The sequence below is a fragment of the Macaca fascicularis genome, chromosome 1, assembly GCF_037993035.2.
Source record: "Macaca fascicularis isolate 582-1 chromosome 1, T2T-MFA8v1.1".
Taxonomy (NCBI): domain Eukaryota; kingdom Metazoa; phylum Chordata; class Mammalia; order Primates; family Cercopithecidae; genus Macaca; species Macaca fascicularis.
Window position 1 is genome coordinate 217,406,047 of NC_088375.1, and position 22,967 is coordinate 217,429,013.

General features: G+C 54.3%; 1 protein-coding gene across 28 annotated transcripts in view; it reads right to left on the minus strand.

Annotated features, from left to right (window-relative positions):
- Nucleotides 1–8,397: 8,397 nt before the first annotated feature.
- ARHGEF10L (Rho guanine nucleotide exchange factor 10 like) overlaps nt 8,398–22,967 on the minus strand; it is a 179,723-nt gene continuing 165,153 nt past the window's right edge. For 25 of the 28 annotated variants that reach the window (XR_012425292.1, XR_012425291.1, XR_012425290.1 and 22 more), the window contains 3 exons: nt 18,350–18,524; nt 11,025–11,147; nt 8,398–9,419 (listed from right to left, as the gene is read on the minus strand). Coding sequence is in view for 23 of the 28 variants with exons in the window: in XM_074018561.1 (XP_073874662.1) it covers nt 8,887–9,419; nt 11,025–11,147; nt 18,350–18,524 (831 nt within the window). In the remaining 5 variants the exon portion in view is untranslated. The remainder of the gene's footprint in view (nt 9,420–11,024; nt 11,148–18,349; nt 18,525–22,967) is intronic. The other 3 variants (XM_074018594.1, XM_065529051.2, XM_065529029.2) reach the window with 1 other exon arrangement.

Below are 22,967 nucleotides of genomic sequence, written 5' to 3' on the forward strand. Positions count from 1 at the left end.
TTCAGAGGCTCCATTACCCCCAGGGAACCGCAGGGAAGCTGCTGGGCTTTCACAGGACCGGAGCCAGCTGGGGGGCCACACAAAACATATTGGTGGCAGGAGGGCCAGTTCCGCTCTGAAAGGGCAACAGACTTGTGGCCAGTAGTCTGACATGGTTCTGGCCCCAAGGAGTGATGCCTGGAGTCTCCTCCTGAGCCCAGGTTTAGAAACAGATCACGCCAGCTTGGACTGAAACACGGCCTCAAGCCCCAGCCTTAGCCCTCCCAGGACCAGATCTCCCCAGGATCCCTTCAGTCCTCCCTCCCCCAGCCCCAGCTCTAGCTCCCAGCCCCAGCCCAAGGCCCAGCCCCAGCCCCAGCCCCAGTGCATGGCCCAGCCCCAGCCCCAGCCCCAGCCCCAGCCCCAGCCCTCCCCAGGGCCTCCCTCAGTCCTCCTTCCCTCACCCCCAAGGCTGTGAGCACTCCAGCAGGTCACTGCATCCTCTGAGGCTTCATTTCATCTGCCTCCCTTTCTGGTTAATTTTGAGGATTCCCAGAGATAATGCTTGTAGAAGCAGCAGCTGGGCCTGGAGACACAGTAGAAACTGCTCACACCTGAGGCCCCCTGGGTGCTCACAGCCATCCCTTAAGGAAGCCCTCAAAAGCCCATTTGTTCAGCTGAGGGCATAGAAGCCCAGGAGTAGCACTCGTTTAAGGCCACACAGTCAATATGTAACAGAGCCAAGATCCAAACTCAAATCTGCTCCAACGCCCACATCTGCTGTGCCACACCTCCCTGCCTCCAGGAAGCCTTCCTTGGTTGACTCTCCTTGGCGCCAGCATCCTGCCTATTGGACTACATGTTCAGAGAGGACAGGGACACTATTACATCCTTAGTAACTCTAGCCTAATGTCAGGTACAGCAAAGGTGCTTAGTTGTGTAGGGGGCGCAATTTGTTGGAGACACAGCCTGAGGTTTATTTTTATCCCTTATTGTATGAGTCGTTTCTCACAGTGCTGTAAAGAAATACCTGAGACTGGGTAATTTATAAATCAAGGAGATTTGATTGACTTACAGTTCCCCATGGCTGGGGAGTCCTCAGGAAACTTACAATCATGGTGGAAGGGGAAGCAGGCACCTTCTTCCAAGGTAGTAGGAGACAGGAGCATCTAAGAGCAGGGAGGCCGGGCGCGGTGGTTCACACCTGTAATCCCAGCACTTTGGGAGGCCAAGGCAGGTGGATCACGAGGTCAGGAGATCAAGACCATCCTGGCTAACACGGTGAAACCCCCGTCTCTACTAAAAATACAAAAAAATTAGCCAGGCGTGGTGGCGGGCGCCTGTGGTCCCAGCTACTCAGGAGGCTGAGGTAGGAGAATGGCGTGAACCCGGGATGCGGAGGTTGCCGTGAGCCAAGATCGTGCCACTGCACTCCAGCCTGGGCAACAGAGTGAAACTCTGTCTCAAAAAAAAAAAAAAAAAAAAAAAAAAAAGGCAGGGAAAGCTGATCTCAAGAACCAGCAGATCTCATGAGAACTCGCTATCACGAGAACAGCATGGGGAAAACTGCCCCCGTAATCCAATCACTTCCCACAGGGTCTCTGCCTAAACACCTGGGATTACAACTCAAGATGAGATTCGAGTGGGGACACTCACTTATAAATCTTGATGAGTTGATGTTTCCAAACCTCCACCTCAGTCAGTGCCATTTATCACATGTTGTGGGGTGGGGGTAGGAAGAGTGTTATGGCCTTAACGTTTGTGTCCCCTCAAAGTTCATGTGTTGATGTTCTAAACCCCAATGTGATGATATTCGGAGGTGGGGCCATTGGGAGGTGATTATGTCATGAGGGTAGAGCCCCCATGATGGGGTTCATGCCTTTATAAAAAGAAGAAAGAGGCCGGGCACAGTGGCTCACACCTATAATCCCAGCACCAGCACTTTAGGAGGCCAAGGTGAGCGGCTCACCTCAAGTCAGGAGTTCGAGACCAGCCTGACCAACATGGCGAAACCCTGTCTCTACTAAAAATACAAAAATTAGCCAGGTGTGGTGGTGTGCGCCTGTAATCCCAGCTACTCAGGAGGCTGAGACAGAAGAATTGCTTGAACCCAAGAGGCAAGGTTGCAGTGAGCCCAGATCGTGCCACTGCACTCCAGCCTGGGTGATAGAGCAAGACTCCATCTCCAAAAAAAAAAAAAGTGGGGGGGAAAGAAAGAGGGACCAGAGCTTACACTCTCTGCCATGTGAGGACACTGCAAAAAAGCAGCTGCCTGCAACCTGGGAGGAGCCTCCCGGACAGTGGATCTGCCAGCTCCTTGCTCTTGCACTTCCAGCCTGCCGAACTGTGAGAATAGATGCTCGTTGTTGAAGCTGCCTGGCAAGTGGTATTTTGTTAGCACAGCGCGAGCTGAGACGGAGATATAACCTAGAACAAACAACCGGCTTTGGGTTCCAAATTCCACATGTTTGTGTCCACAGCAAGACTATCCTCTTGAAAGTCTGGTTTTGTTGGGGTAGAAAAAATTTTAAATGATAAAAGCCACAGCTTGCTACGGGCACTTGCTATAGCGCACAGGCAAGCACGCCTGCTCTCTCCACCTAAGTCCCATCTCTGGCTAACAAGGAAGCAGACACGACTGCCAGGAACCCACGCCTCCAGGGGCAGCTCAGTCAGGCACCCAGCTGGTGGGGGTTGGAGAAGAAAGCTCTACACTGTCTCCCAGAGTCCCTCAGCGGGCTTGGGCCCGAGGTACCCACTCAGTAACATGTTCAATACCTCCTCCCGCACTGGCTGCCTTCCCTTCCCCATTTCATGCCCCCATCAGGGTTCCCTGGTCTCCCCTCCCAAATAAACAACCTGAATCAAAATCCTTGTCTCAGACTCTGCTTTCTTTTACGAAGCAAGAACAGAGCTCAGCGCCTGAGCACACAGCTCCCACAGGCCGAAGGGCAGCTTTCCCTTTAGGAAATCCCTTTGTAAGCAGCAAGGCAGCAACAGGATGGACTGGAGGGACCTGCCTGAGGTTGAACTCACCTGGCTTCTAGGAGTCCATCAGAAAGGTTGAAGCGAGCACGAGAGCCCGCGGGCAGGGGTCTGATCCCTGACATACCCCTCAGGGTGGGGAGAGCAGGGCAGGGGAGGGGTCTGAGGTACACAGGTCTGTGAGTGTCCTGGGGGTGGAGGCTGGTGAGGGTGTGGAAGGGCTAAGGGAGACTGAGACAGGGTTGGGGCATACAGAAGGTGAGGTGCCCAAGACCAGAGACAGGCAGCACCGATAATGCCAGCCTGACACCAAGGATGGGACGGCCCACCATGGCAGGGGATGTAGGGACATGGAGACCAAAAGAAGCCAGAACAGAGAGTAGGGACACCCCCAACGCCCCTGCCACTGTGCAGACACCTGCACCCTGGTCACCACCACTGCATCCTATTAGCGTCCCCTGGGTTCATATGCCAGGCGGGGGACAGAAGGGGAAGGAGATGGGCCTAAAAGACTATCAATTCACCCCAAATAGACTGTGTTAGCCCCAAGAAGCAGCTTAAGCCCCAGCGGAAATGATTATGTCACATTTAATTAAGAATTAGAGGCCGGGCACGGTGGCTCACGCCTGTAATCCCAGCAGTTTGAGAGGCTGAGGTGGGTTGATCACCTGAGGTCAGGAGTTCAAGACCAGCCTGGCCAACATGGAAAAACCCTGTCTCTACTAAAAATATAAAAATTAACCAGGCATAGTGGCCGGCACCTGTAATCCCAGCTACTTGGGACGCTGAGGCAGGAGAATCGCTTGAACCTGGGAGGAGGAGGTTGCAGGGAGCCGAGACGGTGCCACTGCACTCCAGCCTGGGCAAGAGTGAGACTCCGTCTCAAAAAAAAAAAAAAAAAAAAAAATTAGAATTAGAGTTTTCTGCTATGAGATGTCCAAACTACAGTAAGGTCCGTTATTGGAACGCAGTGAGAGGGTCATTCTGTATCCCAACTGCAGGTCTCCCCCCACCGCAGGCAGTCGGGCTCCAAGGCCGGGGACTGCTCAGATGCTGGATGAGGACGGCCTCTGCTTCCCTCCCACCTTTGGGGTCCATAGCTTGGGGCCAGAAGTGCCCAGGGAACAATTCCCACCTCCCTCTGAGGGATGGGGGTATCAGGCCCTGACCTCCCCAGGCCTGAGCGCAGAGACAGAGGCGGCTGGCAGTAACCCAGCCTGGCAGGCTAGCTTTCCCCCGGGGTGGGGTTGGGGCAACCTGTCACTAGCCAGAGATTCTCAACCAGCCGCTGTGCAGGATTCCTGGTGGGAGACCGGCCTGGCTCACAGCTGCCTCCTGAGAACTGGGCTTGTCTGCAGCCTCAGCCTGCTCACCAGGGGTGGAGAAAGTAGTTTTCCCCCTTGGGGAAGGGCAAGGGGATGAAGGCCCATGAACCGATAAACTCCGGGGCCTCTGAGCTGTGGCTTGCATGGCTGGGGCATCTGTCATGGCCCCTCCTTCCCTCCACCCAATCACTGGGGCCTGAGAACCACCCAGGACCCCACTGCTCATGTGCTCCTCTCCCAGACCCTCCTTCCTCATCCTCAGGCTTCCCCACCACCACTTCTGCCCACATACCTCTCCTGTGGCTAAATTCAAGGTAGGCCTCAGGCTCCTCCTTAGCCTCAGCAGCATTCTGCACAGATCACCCCTCCCCTTCCAACCCTCGCCCTGCCCTCTCAGTCTTCCACCTTCATCCTGGCATCTCAGCCTCCCCCCTGCTTCCTGATCAGCTCCTGGACCTCCCGACACTGGCCTTCTCTGGACTCTGTCCTCACACCTCCTCCGTCCACTCTGCTCCCTTGGAGGCTGCACCCAGGCTCAGGCACCCCTGGTATGGACCTCTCTGCTGACTCCAAATTCACACAGTCAACTGTCCTCCCTACGTCTCCACTCGGATGCCCAAAGGCAACTTAAATGTAGCCCGTCCAAACCCCATTCCCGCTCTTCCTGCAGAAAAGCTGCCCCTCACAGCTACCCTGCCAGGGAAGCTGGCAGCTCTGACCTTCCTGTCGCCAGGCCAGACCCCGGGGACATGCTTGACTCCTCTCTTTCCTTCCCAGCCCATCTATCTGCAAACCTAGTGGGCTCTAGGACAACAGAATCCACCCTGAAGCTGACCACTCTCCATTGCTGCCCCTGCCTCTCGAGCCTGGCTGACTGCAACAGCGCTCAACAGGAGGGCTCCTGGCTCCCACACTGGTGTCCCCAACTCCACGGATTATTCTTAATTTAGCAGCCAAACGTGATTGTTTGAAAATATCAGACAGATGGTGTCTCTCTTCTGCTCGAAACCCTCCAGTGACTTCCCACTGCCCACTGCCTCCCCTCCCCAGCCCGGCCCTGCTCCAGCCACACTCCTGCCTCCGCGCTTTGCACCTGCACTTGCCCTCAGCCCGAAATGCTCTACCACCCGATGCCTGCTCCGCCTTCAGGTCTTAGCTCGGAGGTCACCTCCTCAGTAAGGCCTCCTGACCACCCTTTTTGATATCATGAGCCCCCTCCCCAGCACTCCCCATCCCCCTTCTCTGTTATGTTTCTCCAGAGCTCAAATATCATCTGACATGTTTTTCTCCTGGTCTGTTCCCTCCCGCCCCCACCAGTAGAATGGAGAGCTGTTGTGTATGGGATTTGCCTTTTTCACTACACCCTACCCAGTGTCTACTTGAAAACGGGTCCGGGCGATGACTTGAAAACGTAATCGGCGTTCCGTGAATACTGAATGAATGATGATCCGTTCCCATGGCAGGGACTCCCTGAGACCCAGATTAAGGCACTTGCCTGATGTACCCCAGCTGCTAAGTGGGGAGAGCACAGTAGCAACTCTGCGCTGTTTGTCTCCAAGCTTTTGCTCTGGGGGGCGAGTAGTCTGATGGCTAAGAGCCACCTTGGTGGCAGACAGACTACAGTCTCAGGCCTGACTTTTAGGCTCTGAGGCTTCCTAGGCAGGTTGCTTAAATTCCCTGAACTTCAGACCCCTCACCTACAAAACGAGGCAAACAAAAGCAGCCTCAGAGAACAGTTGTAACGAAGAAAGGAGTTCAGGCACCCGGAACACTCTGGGTATTATTACTTTATCAATATCTAAGGCCAGGCCTCCGCTCACATGCGAGGCACGTCCTCAGTGGGTCTCGGGAGCCGTTCGCAGCGCCCCGACCCTCCCTTGCTCTGTTGTCGGAGGCACGGGAGATGAGCTGGTGACTAATGTGATAATTTCACTGAAGTAGCAAAGTCAGTCGTTTTCTCCGTGACGGGATTTAACAGGCACCATTCGATCTCCCAGGTCCCTTTTAGCCGAGTGATCTGTAGGTCTAGAATCTAACAGGCCCATGGAGATCCCAGATGCCAGCTCCAGCACCAAAGAGGAAACTCCTCAATAAGAACCACCAGCCTTGGCCGGGCGCGGTGGCTCAAGCCTGTAATCCCAGCACTTTGGGAGGCCGAGACGGGCAGATCACGAGGTCAGGAGATCGAGACCATCCTGGCTAACACGGTGAAACCCCGTCTCTACTGAAAAAAAAATACAAAAAACTAGCCAGGCGAGGTGATGGGCACCTGTAGTCCTAGCTACTCAGGAGGCTGAGGCAGGAGAATGGCATAAACCCGGGAGGCGGAGCTTGCAGTGAGCTAAGATCCAGCCACTGCACTCCAGCCTGGGCAACAGAGCGAGACTCCGTCTCAAAAAAAAAAAAAAAAAAAAAAAAAAGAACCACCAGCCTCAAACCGTTTGGAGCGAGGATATAAGGAACCATCACCAAAAACGCCACTGGAGGGCTCTTCCAGATGCTTTCTGTGGTGTCTGGAACTCTGCGACACATCACCCCCTCCATTCTAGAGATAAGGAAACAGAGGGACGTGCTGGGAGCCACACAGCTGCATTTTGGTGGGACTGGACTTGAACGCGGGCCGGCCAGACCCTACAGTCCAGGCTCACTCCTTGTACCAGGCAGCCTGGCCTCACTGGTCTCTGTCTCAGGAAGTCTTGGTTGACATTTGATTGATGGGATAAACACACCTCTTGGGAGGCCCATTCAGACAGAGTATTTGTTCAATAACCCACTTGTACAACAAAAATGGAACCAGGGCACTTTATTCTCTTCCAAGAGAGGTAGACAGGGCAGTGATGGTTCTTTTGATACAAAATGGGATCCTGAGGCCCAAAGGAGGTGGAATCGTCTGAGCCATAGTCAGTGTGGGACCTTCAGGTGTACTGGTTCCTCTGGACCAGCTTCCTTTCTCCCTTTCCCGGGGACCCACACTGGCTACCTCCTTCTGGGCATAGCCAACTTCTGTCTACCCTCCACCTGAGCACGGGCTGCTCCTCCCTCCCCCTTCCTCCTCCGCAGCACCCTCGATCTCCTCAAGCCTTCACTCGCGGGTATTTACGCCTGCCCTCCCAGCTACATCATGCACTTCCTGTGGGCATGGAGAGCTGCAGTCTTGCCCACATAGCACAGTGCCCGGCAAATAGCAGGAACTCGAGGGGTTTGCAAAATGAGTAATGAATGACTTCTCTAGTGGGCGAGAATCTATCAGGAGGTTAGAACCCGGCTGGAAGGTCCACTCCTTGGTAGTTTTTCCACTGCGTTCCCAGCACTTCAGTGGAAAGAGCTCAATGCAAGTACTGGTGGGTGGTGGGTAGACAGACGACAGACAGGCAGAGGGTGGGAAGATGGAGGAAACACTTCCCTTTTGGGTGGTGGCTTTTGATTTCGACTTTCTTTCCTGCAGGCAGCTCTAGAAATCTAAGGATGAACTGAGTCAGAAGAGAGGAGCCAGGGCCAGAGGCAGCCCCACCTGCCCATCCCACCTGCAGTCTAGGCTCTGCTCCTGCTGCTAACGGACCTCACCTGAAGCCCACCCAGTCCTCCCTCTGACCCCAAGTCCTGGGACATGGCTGCCAGTTTGCAGAGACGCCCCTCATCTTCCCCTCCCTGCTGGCTTGCACTGTGAGACACCACGGCCTTCCGCCCCCATGCTACTCCAGAGCTGGGGGGAACCCGTCTTTTTTCCAAAAAATATTCAGAAAAGAAGCTCCCAGAGCTCCTTCTGGAGCAGAAGTGAGCTTTCTTCTACAGCAGAAATGGTTATATCTGTGCCACCTCATCCTTCACCACTCACCACTCAAGTCACATCTGAAATGTGGCTACGGTGACTGAGAGATTGAATGTTTGATTTCATTTTCATTAATGTGAAAATTAATTAGCCACCTGTGGTAAATGGCAACCAGATTGGACTGTGAGGTTCTAGAGCCAATTCCCGCAGCAGCTCCACCCTCCGGCCAAGCCTAAGAGTTGCTCCTGGGTCCTGAATAACCCCTCTCTACCAATAGCTGCTGTCTCTGTCTCTTTCCCATCATGTCTTTAAAAAACCACAACAAAACCTCAATCCAAGTCCGGATGTAACTCTTGTCTTTTATTCCAGCATCTCCCAGAGCTCCAATATGTACAGACTTTATTTATACACATATAATATACACCATATATACGTATTTATAGATATTCACACACCAGCCCACACACTCGCACACACTCACATGCACACACCCTTCCAGGAGGGATGTGTGGCTGCCTTGGAGCCCCGCTAGGGCCCAAACAAGTGATACTGGGCTTGCCAGGCAGTTGTGAGGTTTTGTGTTTTTTGCTTTTAAAAAGAAGGCCATTTCCTCCAGATGTGTCCTCCCTCTCCCCAAGCCCTAAAACTTCTCCCCAAAACACTCTGAAAATTTTTTTTAAAAAGAAGAGGTTTTCCTTTGCTCTGCCCAAGTAGTTTCTGGAGAGTCCAGGCCCAACCACACATCCCGTGCAGGTCTCTAGAGCACAAGAGCCGGTTGTAGCCTCGGTCAGGCCTGCAGCTGTGCCCTCTGAGGGAAGACGGGAGGGGCTATAGCATCAAGGGCACCTGCCAGATGAGGAGGGTGCTGTTGGTCTCCCCACACGGGGCCGGCCTCCCACTGCTGCCCAGTGCGCTGCCGAAGTTGCGGTAGCCCTGCCCACCGGAGATGATGGCCACGGAGCAAATCTCCTTGCGGTGGGCGTCGCGGGCGCAGGGCCGGCTGCGCACCCAGACGTCGGGGTCGTCGGCCATCTCGTAAATGGAGCCGTCTTCCTCGCTGTGCTCCAGGGCCGCGCCGTCAGCAGGCGCCGGCTCCCGCATGGAGAGCAGCGGGCCCGGGAGGTGCGCGGTGGAGCGCAGGCGGTACTGCAAGAGGATGCCCTTCTTTCGGGTCAGCTCTCGGCCCACGTGGCTGTCGGGCACGGGCTCGTGTGCCTGCCCGTCTGGCTTGTCCTCCTCAGCCCGGGGCCCCTCAGCCTCCTCCTGGTCACTCCGCAGGATGTCGGGGGCCAGGATGCTGGTAGCCACAGCCAGGAAGGCCACGGGCCCACAGTGCCCGTTGAGTGAGACCATGCCTTTCCCTGCAGAAAATGGGGCGAGAGAGAAAGGGGCCCAAAGGCCCAGCGCATTAAGGGAGGCGCCTGAGTCTCTCTCCTGGAGAACTCTCTGTGTGGGTATTTGGGGGGGGGGGGGGGGTCACTTCTTCTATGTTGGCACCTCCCCCGAAGGCCACGGGTCTGGCTATCCCATGCTCCTGCACAACTTCCTCAGGGGAGCGGAACAGGAACCACCTTATACACCACACAGGGGAGCCTCAGTGTGAAATTCCAAGAATTTCCTCCTCTCTGAGCCTTTGCCAAGAGGCTGCCTCTACCTAGAAATCCTTTCCCGTCTACCTGATTCTGCAACTCTTTCTGCAAGGCCCAGCTCAAGCTCCTCACTGTGAATCCCTCCTGAATTCATGCATGGGGAGCTGCCCGTCCCAGTCTCTGTGTCCCCAGCCCGCGGAGCACCCTCATCCCAGCACCTGTCACCCGAGCTATGATGACACCCAGGAGACCATCAGCTTGTTGAGAGCAGGGTCTCTCTCTGCCTGATTCATCCCTACATCCCAGGATTTCACCTGGAAATAGACCCTCCACAAATGCCTTTTGGATGGACAAAATGCCCTATTTGGATGGACAAAATGCCCTATTTGATGAGACCTTGAAAATAGAAAATCTCAGAATTTAGAAGCTTTTTTTTTTTTTTTTTTTTTTTTTGAGATGGAGTCTCACTCTGTCCTCCAGGCTGGAGTGCAATGGCACAATCTCTGCTCACTGCAACCACGTCCCAAGTTCAAGAAATTCTCTTGCCTCAGCCTCCCAAGTAACTAGGATTACAGGCGTATGCTGCCACGCCCAGCTTTTTTTTTTTTTTTTTTTTTAGGTAGAGACGGGGTTACACTATGTTGCTCAGGCTGGTCTCAAACTCCTGAGCTCAGGCAATCCACCCACCTCAGCCTCCCAAAGTGCTAGGATTACAGGTGTGAGTCACTGTGCCCAGCCAAAGCAACTCTTCTTTAGCAGAAGGACTTGAGGTCTGCGCAGGGAGCCAGCCCACCCCCAGGGCTTCCGATCGGCCCTGCTCCCTTGCTGAAAGAGACCACAGTCATCATTCTCAGGGCAGAGGCAGAAGGGGCCCCGGGGCTCCAGGCATCCAAGTGTGGGGGGCTTCTCTAATCCTGTCCTTGTTCTCCTGGGCCCAGTGGCAGAGATCAGAGCAGACCTTCGTCTGATCTATGCGAACACATTCATTTGCACAGGGACCCCACGAGGAGGCTGGGCCTGGCCCCAGAAGCGCTTAGTTATTTCTCTCTCTGGAGCCTGGACATCTTGAAACTGCTATGGGAAGGAGCAGAAAGGGCCAGTGGGGCCCCTGCCATTAGGCAGGTGTCTCAGCCAGGCCCCAAGCCACTCTTGTGTTCATCTGCCAGATTAGGAAACTGAGACTCAGAAAGGTGGGAGACTATGGGGCTGGGACGATTCAGTTCTACTGGCCACCATGCCACCTGAGATGAGAGGAAGCTGGAGACTGGAACCCCATCCCCATACCGATGAGGGCATAATACACCCTCCCTGCCGAGCCCCACCGGCCAGCCGTAGCTGACCACCAGGTCCTGCCAACACCAGCTCCCAAAGCCTCACCTGTGATCTTAGGGATGCCCTCCAGCCGAGGCACAGGCAGCAGGACGATGACACCCTGGTCAGTGCCCACCCAGAGCAGACCCTGGCAGATCAGGAGGCTGGTGACACATAAGTGTTTCTGGCCTGCAGAGAGAGAGGGTGGCTGAGCAGTGCCCTCCTGGGGAGACGGCATGGGCTCTGGGCGCCACCACGAGGTGAGGGCATGGCACAGCGGGCTCCTCCCCTGAAACCAGCAAGAAGCTGGACGGTGGGGTGGGTAAGAGCTGGGGCTTTGAGGGCTAACCTGCCTGGGGTGTGGCCGTGGGGTCCTCCAGCTGGGCACTCCCCTAACCAGCCTCAATTTCCTCCTGTGTAAAATGGGGCTGCCATGCGGATGCATTGGGGAAACACCACAGGCACAGTGCCTGATCTATGTGCGCTCTCAATACACGGCGGCCAGGTCATCTGGCACAAAGGGTTGTCCAAGGGCAACCCAAGCAGGGATCCAGCTGGCCAGCTACAAGCAAAACCAGGGAAGACTGGGGAGGTGCAAGCTTCTCAACGGTGTTGGTGCAGATGGAAGGCATAAGGGCCGGGTAGGGCTCGAGAGGCATCCAGGTGGGTCTGCCGGTGTGGATGCTTCAGATGAGGTCACAGCACACCCTGCAGGCCCTGGGCCCAAGAGTGAAGCAGAAAGCTCGCTGGTGGGAAGAGCGTGTTTCCGATGCCAGCCCAGATTCACTACTCTTAGCTCTCCCCTCAGTGCTGTCTCTTCATTTGAGCAAGAATGGCAATGTCAGGGAGGCCTGGGGGCAGTCCCCTGCTCCTGACAGAGAAGGCGCCAGGTGTGGGCTGCCCAGCACAGGGGCCGAGAACAGGGCTCCAGAGCCAGGTGCGGGGCTCACACCTCGGCTCTGCCACTCTCCTGCTACGTGACCCGGGGCCTGTCCTAAACTCCTCTGGGCCATGGTGTCCTCACTTGTAAAAGGGGACAAAGATAATACAGTCACATGTCACATAATGACCTTTCGGTCAACAACAGACCATGTATACAATGGCAGTCCTATAGGATCATATTTTTACTGTCCCTTTTTGATGTTTAGAACACAAATACTCTCCACTGGGTTAAATGAATGAACGTAAAACAACCCTGTGCCCACACATGGCACAATGGGTGCTATTGCTGTCATCACTGCTGCTGCACTGTTGCCAACAATTCTCAGCAACGGGAATGGGCACAGAGGAGAGGCTGGGAGTGCAGGGGGCAGGAGGCTCTCTGAGGGGGCTAAGAGGCATGGAGTATAGGCTGCCAGCTCAGGGACAGACCCCCCACCATGTCACACACAGGGTGTACGGCTCTACCATACTTCCTTGGGCTTCACTGGGCACCTGCCTTTCTAAAGGGCTGTCTCCTTCTTGCCCTAATCCTGCTGCCTTCTGGGAGAGGCTTAGGCTGCATTCCAGAAAGTTCCCACTTTCTGCTGCTTCTGGTCCATGGATCACACTTGAAAAAATACAGCTTTGGAGTTTCCAAAGCACTCGTATACCTGCTCTCATCTGACAGAAGCCTTGCAATAGCCAAGACGTACGCAAGACACAAATGCTGGCCCCATTTTCCAGGCACGGATGTTAAGGCTCAAGGAGGCCCCCAGCTGGTGAGCACAGGGTGGGGTAGAGTTGAGGTCTACGGCTCACCACCGCCCAGTGCTTCCATCACCTCTCCCTCCTTGGGCGTGACACTTCAACTCCATACATGTGGGTGTATGTGCTTCCTCTGCAGTGTAGGCATGGAGAGAAATGGTGTGGCTCTCTCACCCCAAAAGGCAGGTTACCGACTCAGGGTACACCCAGCATTGCCTAACACAGTATGCCATCCCATCAGCAATCCATTTACCTCCCAGATGCCTACTGCATGGCAGACACCACACTCGGTGCTGGGGGCACAGCTGGGACCATGTACACAGAGTCCTGTCATAAGAAGCAGACACTCTAGAGTTTTCTTTGATGATGGACATGTTCCCTACCATGCTGTCCAATTTGACAGCCATCAGCCATATGTGGCTTCCGAGCACTGGAAATATAGCTAGTGGCACTGATGGACTGAATGTGTTATTTTCTTTCATTGTAATAACGGCTACTGTATTAGACACAGAGGCGTAGAGAGGAGATACAGGAAACAAAAACAGAAACAAGGGATGTAAACACCAGGCAGAGGATTGAAACAGGGTGACGGGGCAGAGCCAGTGGAGGATTCCCGGGTCTTCAGGCCTCTCTCTGCTTCCTGGAAGGATGGGGAGGCAGGCGTGAGGCTGCAAACTCCCGGCAACAAGGCAGAGGTGACCACACCCAAGACCTGACCCGAGGCCCAGGAGACAGGGCATGCAAAGGCCCTGTGACAGGAACAAGCTCAGCCAGTCCACCAAGCAGAGTGAAGTCAGTGCAGCTGGGGCACAAAGGCGGACTCCAGATGGTCAGAAGAGGGGATGGGTCAGGGCCAGGACTGGGGCTCTTAATTCTGGCTGCAGTGAAAAGCTACCAGAAGGCCTAGGCAGGGGAGTGGCGTGACCCAATTTGAGTGGAACGTTCTAGCTGCAGTTGTGGAGGGTGGAAATGAGAGGAGCAAGGAGCCCAGCAGGGGCTCCCACAGCTGCCCAGGCAGGAAGGGAGGCAAGGAGAGCCCAACCTGTTCGAGACCTGTTTGGAGCAGAATGACAGAGCTGCTGGGAGAGGGGAGCAGGGGTGGAGCGAAGGAAGGAACCCAGGACAGCACTGAGGCTCCCCTGCCTGGAGCAGCTGGGTGCACAGCAGTGCCATGGCCTGAGATGGCAAAGGAGCAGGTTTGGGGGTTGAAGCCCAGAGCTCCTGGTTGGATGTGTGGTCTGAGACACAAATTAGACACCTGAGTGGAGCTATCGAGCAGGCAGTGGGATTCGAGTCTGGCAACATGATGCAACCTCAAAAAATCACATTCATAGTGCCCATGTAATGTGGAAACACAAACCCGGCTGGAAAAAAAAAGCCCACTAGTGATTTACAGGCTTGGCAACTGGGGCTATTTCACAAACAGTACCTGGGTGTCTGTGGAGCTGGGACTATTTCCCACACCTAAATCCATTCCAAAAGTGAAGGCTCACTATGATGGCAGCCTCCGGTCCAGGGTCAGGCCCCCAGCCCTCCTGGAGTTGGCCAACATGGGAGGTTCAGGCCATGAGCTCCTTTCCTCAACACCTGACTTCTCTTGTTAGCCCTGGCCAAGGCCTGTGATGATCTTACTCTGCTGTTTGTTTACTTATGACAAGCTTTGTGAGGGCAGTGGCTTATCTGTGTGCTCACAGTTAACTCCCCAACTCCTGGCCAAGTACCTTGGCTCATGGTAGACTCTCAAGAAGTATCTGTGAGTGAATGAGTAAATGGATGGATGGTTGGACAGATGGATAGATGAAGGAAAGGAGAAAACTTGGACAAGTCACTTCTCTTATCCATCAATGAGTACTACAAACCTCCCTTGCTCAATTTTATAATTATTAGAAATACTAAATATATACACACATATGTACACATAAAATATATACACACAACTGAGCACAGCTCTTAGCCCATAGTACACAATCAATAAATAGAGGCTATGAGGATAATGTTGACGATTATTAAAAGGATCTGGACGTTAATGTCTTCAGATCAGCTCCATCAGAGCCATAAACCCGCAAGAACAATAAAGCCAAGAGAGGGGACAGTAGTGAATTTTTCATTCCACAAGCCTCATCGCCTCCCTCTCCAGGGCCCCCAGGGCATGGAGACCGGCAGGAGACCATTTCCCGATGCCCCTGCATCCTCCCGGCCCCCACTGGACGGCGAAACCGACAAATGGGAGGAAGGCAAGCAAGAAACCGAAAGAGATGCCGGAATTGAGAAATGACTTCATCTGCAGACCTCATTCTGGGGCCTTCCCCTCCCCCTCCGCCTCAAGGAAAGAGCAAGACACTTCACAAACAGTCCGAAAGAAAAAAAAAAAAATTTTCTAATGGTGAATAAATATTTTATCACAGAGACTTAATGCAGCAGTGTTCAACTCACCCAAGCCATCTATCTGGAGATATACAACTTTAAAAAGCTCAGGCTCTTGGAGAACATTTTATTAATGACCTGTCTGGTTAAAAGGAGGAGGGAGTTTAGGTTAAAAAATGCATTAATACCAGTCGGGTACTCGAGTGGAAGAAAGGGGTCAGGGGAAGGAAGCGTGATAAATTTTTAACACACCCTAAAAAAATCCACACTTAGTGGAGGAACAAATTTATTACTAATTATGCAATTATTTCATTTGGTGGTGTGGGGGAAGGAAAAAAATACTTAAAAGCCTTTTTAAAATATCTCTAATAAAGAATTTAAGAATCCTGCTGTGTTGCGCTTCTGCAAAGGCACAACGTGGGGTGGATCTGAAGCTGCGCCCCACGCTCTGGTCCCCAGCATGGTGACTGGGGCTGGCTCTGGCTCAGGGACCCAGTCTCAGATATGAGGGGTCAGGACAATCTGGTCTGGCAGGTCCCCAGGGTTGCTGATTAGGAAAGTTCAGGCCTGAGGGAAGGAGGGAATCTTCGGGAAACCCCACACTCTGGAACCTCAGCCTAGACCCAGCCCTCTCCAGGGTTCAGCCTCAGGGAGGTCTGGCAAGAGAGGGGTCACCTCTGTCTGCTCTGATGCAGCTGATGCGACAGGAATGGCACACTGACCTGGAGGGTCTTAGGAGGGGCAAGGAGTCCTCGTAGGAGATGCAAGGTGGGGATGCAGTAAAGACGATGATGGCAAATGTCACCATCATGGACTGCTGCTGGCTTGACACGGGGACTGTGGGCACTGCCCTCACTCTGTCTCATGCAACACCCACACCTGCCCTGTGGGGTGGGGACCGAGGATGGGAAGCGGGTGCTTCGAGTGCTCCCAGTCAGAGCTGGAAGGCAGGGGAGCAGGGATTCCAGGAGGAATCCTGGCTCCAGGCTCTGGTGTACCCCACCCAGCATGGCCAAGCTGACTCAAATCTCAGCCCTTCATTGTATGAATGGGGAAACTGAGGCCCAGGACAGGAACACAACCGCCCAAGCCTACACAGTAAGTGTGAGGAAGCTCTAATGAGAGCCCGTGAGGCTGCTCCTGGCTCTGTCCGTATCAGCACTGCGATGGCAGACCAGTCATTTCACCTCCCGAGCCCCAGCTTACCCGGCCCTCAAATCATCGTAACAACGAATGCCCTTCCTTCCTTAAAGGCAAAGAGAAAGTAAAGAAAACAGACGTGAAGGTGCGTGTGAAACACAGTGAAGTCAGGGTTGTACAGGCAGGAGGGGTTGTTCTAACTGCAGCCGGGTCTGTCCACACATCCTGCCTCCCACCACTTGATGAGCTTCACTCTCTCACTTTCCTCTGCGCTGACAAGATGAGATTCCAAAGATTTTTAAAAGCCCGTAAGATTATCCATTTCTTCATTGTTCCACTAACTTGAAATAATTTAGCTATCAGAGGAAATGTGGAGATAGTTCTGTGATACAGAGACATTTTTATCGTACTTAAAATGGATTGAACTTGTATAATGGCTAAATACTATGAAACAAGAAAGGGAGGAAGGAGGGAAGGAGGAAAGAAGAGACAGAGGGAGGAATGGAGAGAGGGAGGGGGAAGGAGGCAACCCAAACACAGGTCCCACCAAGCCTCTCACACACCCCAGGAGAACATGAGTGAAGGGTTCAGTCTCATCGGGCACCTGCCACCCTGTTGGCCCAGGACAGCCACATTCCCAGCCCGGGCAGCATTTATCCTCATAACAGTCCCTGAGCTGGGAACTACATCCCATCTTACAGAGGGATGAGGGGCTCTGGGAGATGAAGGGACTTGTCTGATACTACGCGTTGGCCAAGCCAGGCCTCAAGCCAACTCTCTTTCCCCATTACACACAGTAGGACGCTGGACTGAGTCCAGTCTGATGTGACTTGTGGTCCTGCCTCTGGTCCACTGCATGACCGTGGGCAAGACGCCTGGCCTGCTGAACCAATCTCAGTGTCTGCATCTGGAACGTGGGGACGATCCCCAGCTTGCGGGGTTAGGGTGACATGAGATCCTGTACCCAAGCACCTGCGGCCTCATCACCTCGGGCCTGGGCAGGGTGGCAGTTATTACACCGTTGTGACTGCCATGGACTGTGTTGTTAGTAACCACTATCCCCGTGTGACCAGTTCAGACTCAAGGACCATCATGACTGGCTAAGAGGAAGCAGAAACCAGGCTGATTTCTAGGCCCTCGGGAGGGAGTTAGGGACCAGGCGCCTGGGGTAGTAGAGGTCCCCAAGGCTCCTGCAGTGCTGGCTAACGTGACTGCCCTTGGTATGGCCCCAGAAGACAGAACACTCAACCCTGCTGGGCATACGGCTGCTCCCAGCCTCTGCCATGGCCCATCTGCCAGGTCCTGTGACAATCAGCTCCAGGCCCCTGCCTGCCACACGAGCTGTGTTTCCCTGGCCCGAGGGCCCTTTGGCTCTCCCAGCTGCTGAACCCAGCACTGCCTGGGGCACTGGGACAAGACAGAGCCACTGCACCCTCCCACACTGGCCTCAGGTCAGTCTCTCTGGGGGAAGCTGGACCAAGGAGGGAAGCAAGGTTAACTGACGCCTGCTGGCCCCATAGGCTGCTCTGAAGCCAGCTGGGGTGAGGATGGGCATGGCGCCTGCATCTTGGGCAGCAGGTGGTAAGGAAGGGCTGAGAGCCAACTCCATGGAGGCCTTGGGGGCATTAGGTGAGCTCCAGCCTTAATCGTTTGCTGCCATTCCCACTTCATCTACACACGGCTATGCAGGAGGGGCCCTAGCCATAGCAGATGCCATCCAAACCCACAGACCAGAAGGCCAAGAGGGACATTTGCCTTTCTTAGAACAACCTCCAAGGACAGAGACCATCCGTTGGCTTTCTCACTTTCCCATCACCTCATCCTGCAGGGGATTTGAGGCAGAATTGGGTGTTTGGTCAACCTGGGGAGTGGGGCAGAACAGAAAGACCTGGATTCCTGCCCAGCTTGGCCTTTCCTTAGCAGCTGCCTGACTTTGGAGGGCCCACAACTGGGGGCCACTTCCTGAGCGCCCCAGGGTGCTGTGATGTGGTAGCTGGATACAGTGACAGGCAGGGGCTTTGAGATGACAGTCCTAGGTGTGAATCCCAACCCCACCACTTCCTGGGGAGTGTCCTGCCTTAAAGCCCCAGTTTTCAGGGTTGACGAGGGAAAATGGGATAGGCTGCCCAGGTCACACCGCTACCTGGTCGTGGAAGGTGCTCTGTGACTGTCACCTCCCGCCCTTCCCGCGGCAGCCTCACCTGGCAGGAGGAAGGTGGTCCTGGTGGCAATGTTGATCTCTTGCAGATGCTCCAGGGTCTCGGTGTGGAAGAGGCGGATGGAGGTGCCAGAGGAGAAGGCCATCCAGACGCCGCTGCCTGCCTTCACCATGTGTGTCACACTCACTGCCTCGTCCTGGTGCGCCTCGAAGCTTTGCTGTGGCACAAAAGGAGGGGTGTCGGTGCTGGCTGGGCCTGCCAGCTGAGCCTCCCTACAAGGCCCCATCCCTGGGCCAGCCATTCTCACATTCTTCAAAAGCACAAGCTACTCAGGGCTGGAAAGGAACCTTAGAAGCCCAGCTGTGCTGTGTTGGCCAAAGTTTAACAACCGTCAGGGAATCCTGCTTTGCAGGGTTTGCCAATTTCCATGGTGTAAACATTCTAACGTGGCCAGTTGCAAACTACCAACATGATATCACCAAGTGAGGAGCAGGAAAGACACGCACACGCTCACTCACAAGCCAATAGAACCAGGCACGGTCCAGTGACCCCTCAGAGCTTTACCTTACTAGAGGGAAAGATGGAGCCGAAAATCATGAAAGAAGAAGTTGTGGTTTACGTAAATGATTTAAAGTGACAAAAGCAACTGACAGAATGACCGGGGAAGGAATGGGGGTAATATGGGCCACATCCTCATCTTTCACAGCGAGGAGACAACAGGTAATGTCCCAAAATTGATATATCAGGAAACAGCAGAGTGAACAAGTTTGGGTCCTGAGGAAAGTGCCAGGTGGATTAAAAACATAACAGGTGAAAAGCATTCTCTTCCAAAAAGCAGAACTGAGATAAGGATGGGGGATGAGTCCTTCAGGATAAACCACTTCATGTTTTCTTTTTTTTTTTTTTTTTTGCAAGTGTATGCACAATTTTGATCTTAAAACAAACAAAAACTTTTTTAAAAAAGAAGATACAAATGATCAACCTTCCCCTCCACTGCAGGACAAAGCCCAAGTTCCTTAGCTCAGCATTCAGGGCCCCAGTGCTGCCTCCACTCCTGCCCTTCCTTGTGGGCTCCCTACATGTCAGGCCAGCCAATGCTCAGGACGCACCACGCAGCCGTACCTCTGCCCTCGCCGTGACTTGCGCACAGCACGTAACCTCCCTCCCCAACTGTCCTCCTTCAACATCTGAAGACTCCACTTCAGGGTGGTGTCCTCAGTCCAGGAGGCAGGCCCCACCCCGCCCAAGGACCAGCCACTTCCTTCTGAATGGTGTGCTCTGCTGTCTAGCCTGGAATACCTACACCATTCTGTGGCTGTACTTGGCCACTTCCCACAAGACTGTGGACTCCAAGGACAGAGCCTGAGCCTCATGCCCTTTAGTGTCTGTCCCCTGCTTGACACAGGGCCCAGCACAGTAAAATTTGGTCAAAAAATGAATGGATGGACATTTCAATTCCATCTACAACACTCAGATGTCACTAACTCAGGCACACCAGACTAGAAACAATCTAAATGCCCAAGCCTTGGGGACAGGCAGGTAACTCTGTGTATCCAGCTCTGTGCCGTCCTCCCTGCATTTAAACTCGTGCTTATAGACACTGCATGATGGACACAGAAAATGTGAATGCTACAGAAAATGAAATTAAAAAAAAAAAAACCCACACCCAAAGCTGGGGGAAGAAGAGGGGCAGGAGAGGGAGAGCTGCACCCTGAGGATTACCCCAGGAGCAGGATGGGGTACGTTTCCTCTTTTCCAGTTTTCTAGCTTTTCTCCTTTTTCCATAAAGAATTTGTCCTGGGTGGAAGCCCAAGACTGCAGGAGGATCCTGGATGGGGCATTTATTTGGGATCCAACCTGCTATTAAATCTGACTTCCTTGGCAGCTTCACAGGCCAGGCCTCAGTGTCTTCAATTGTAAGTGCAGGCTGCTATGAGGATTACGGGGACCTGGGTGAAGAGAGCTTGGCAACAGCCCGGTGCCTAGTAGGGTCTCATTTATTCAGCAGATGTTCTGAGTCCCTACTATGTGCCTGGTATGGGTCTAGGTGCTGGAAATGTCGTGATGACTGCAAGACCCACTCTTGTGGGGCAAACGTTCCCAGGACAGGAGGCAATTAACACAAAGAAAGATTACATCAGATAGTGAGAAGCACTGCACAGAAAAAATACTGAGAGCCATTGACTGGGGTCAGGGAGGGTCTCGCTAGGAGGTGACATTTAGTGAGAGACCTGAATGATGTGGAGGAAACATCCTTGTGATGATTGGGAGGAGGGGGAAGAGCATTCTAGGCAAAGGGCACAGCAGTGCAAAGGCCCGGGGGCAGGAATGAGAAGTAGAAGGACCCATGGTGGGGAGCACAGCAATGGGACTGGCCAGGGCAGGTAGGGCCAGATTGCACCAGGCTACCTTGGAGTCCATGGGGAAAAGTTTAGATTTTATTTGCCCACTGCAGGGGGTTGAGCTGGTAAGTAACAGGGTCAGTTTTACTTTTAAAGAAATTCAGTCTGACAACAGTGTGGGGAAGGCTGGCTTCTTGGTTCAGCCCCCGAAGACCTCGCATGGGCTTAGCAAGTGGAGCGGGAGGAACAGGACTCAGCCTCTTTTGCCCTGGAGGATGGCCCCAGCTCCTTCCCAGCTCAAATTACTAAGCGGTTTCCCACTGAGTTAAGGAAGCTTGTGAGGGGCAGGGGTCTCCATGGGGAGCTGAGCCAATGAGCTCTGGGCTCATTCCTGATCGGAGTATGGGGACCAGGAGGGCAAGACTGTGAGCTGTCCAAGGAAATTGCTTTTTCTGAGCCAGTCCCTGATGGCTGAGCTGCGAGTAGCAAGGGTGGCAGGGGGAGCAGGAAAGGCCAGGCTCCCCAGAAGAGGAGAGGGGAGGGGAGAAGAGACAGCAGTGTGGTTCCTCTCCCCAGGGTCAGGCTGCTCTTGGAGAGGGGTGGTTCTACTGCACAGCCCACCCCTGGCCAGGGGGACGCCCCCAGAGCAGACGCGGTAGTTTCCTCAGACCGAAAGTTCACCAAAGGCAGAGGCGCAGTGTCTCCACTGGGTGGGGACCCCAGGAGAAATGAGAGAATCTTGTATCAAGCTGGGCATGCTCAGCGGAAGCGAACTGTCTCCTCTCTCAGACTGGGGACTCAGGCTAAGGGCTCCGGAGGTATCGGGGGTCTCTTCCCCTTTTCTTAGCCACCCACTCCCTGCCCTCAGAGAAGGACCAGGTGCAGGAGGCTCAGACCCTCTGATTTTTGGGAGGAGGCCACGCCTCCTCCCAGCCTGCACAAAGTCAGGTTCAGTAGTCCATGCCGTATGGGGGAGAGACCATGTCCCCATCTCTCTGGCCTTCCGCCCATATCTGCTGCCCACAACCCAGGCAGTCCTGGCTTTCAGTTCTCTCATCCTGAGATGTGTGCTCCTTCAAGGAAATATGCAGAATAGCTTTGTTTTGCAGAACCAGCCTGTAGGAGGAATCCAGGAGGAAGGAAACCTCCCACGAAGCCTTGCTGGGAAAAGCCAGCTGAGGCAGCATCAGCCCCAATCACAGATGAGGACAGTGAGGCTAAGGGGACCCTGTCAGCACCTGTCAGCGAGCAGCAGGGCGAATGGAGGGGGCAGCAGGACAGTCAGTGAGACCCAACATGCTTGTCTGCAGGCTTTTCCAAAACACAGCACGCACCTCCTTGCTCATGGATGCACAAACCTGCACACACTGGGAGAGGTATCTGCACGCTCACGCGCATGCAGCCAGCCTCCCTCTCGACTCCCGAAGAAAGGTCAGAAGTACTTCCTGCTTCCGAAAAAGCCAAGCGCACTGAAACCCAGAGGCCTGGGACCAAGGAAAGCTGCACCTGAATCTGCAGCCAGCCAACCCTGTGTGCTGCTGTCAGAATCTAATTAAAAGAGAAGTCGGTGGTGGAAATCCAGGCTCATTTCTCCAGTGGCATAACAAGTCTGTCTCCAGGCCCAGAGGGCTTTGCAGAAGGCTTGTGCAAACCTGCCGAGCCCAGAGGGGGGAGGCGGGCGGGGGAAAGGGCAGGAATGAATAAGAAGAACGGCACAGCATCTCCAGCCCCAGCCCCAGTCCGGCATGTCTCGGTTACCTCTGGGCTCCTGGGTCCCCTCCTCATGCCAGGAGCCTGGAGTCCTGCCTGAGCCTCCTGGGCCCACAGGGCAGGGAGTAGGTGGAGCCAGAGAGACGTGCCAGCATCACGGGTCCCAGAGGGGGCTGAGGGACTAAGCCTGGCACCCGGGTGAGAGCAGGGGGCAGTGGTCACCTGGGTGAGAGCATGGGGGAAGCCCTCACTGCCCACTGATCTCGCTGCTGGCAGGCCATGCAGTTCATTTCATTTTCCAAATACAAGGTATCCACGTACCCTGAGAGAGCTCAGAATTCATTGCCAGGGGAGGCTGTCAGCTCATCAAACTCTGCTCTCCTCCCAGCCGGGAAAGGGTGAAACCCTGCTCACCCAGCCCACCAATCCCAGGCCACGCACCTCCAGACCTGTCCCTCATCCTTGGCTGGTCTGGGAGGTCCAGGCGTGTCGGGTTGGTGGGGTGAGGGGCTGTCCTACTCTCTAAGAGGCCTCTATCCCCTTTATCCCTGAAAAAGGCCACCTACCCACCCACTACCAGGAATGCCCAGTGCTTCCTGCCCCCTCAG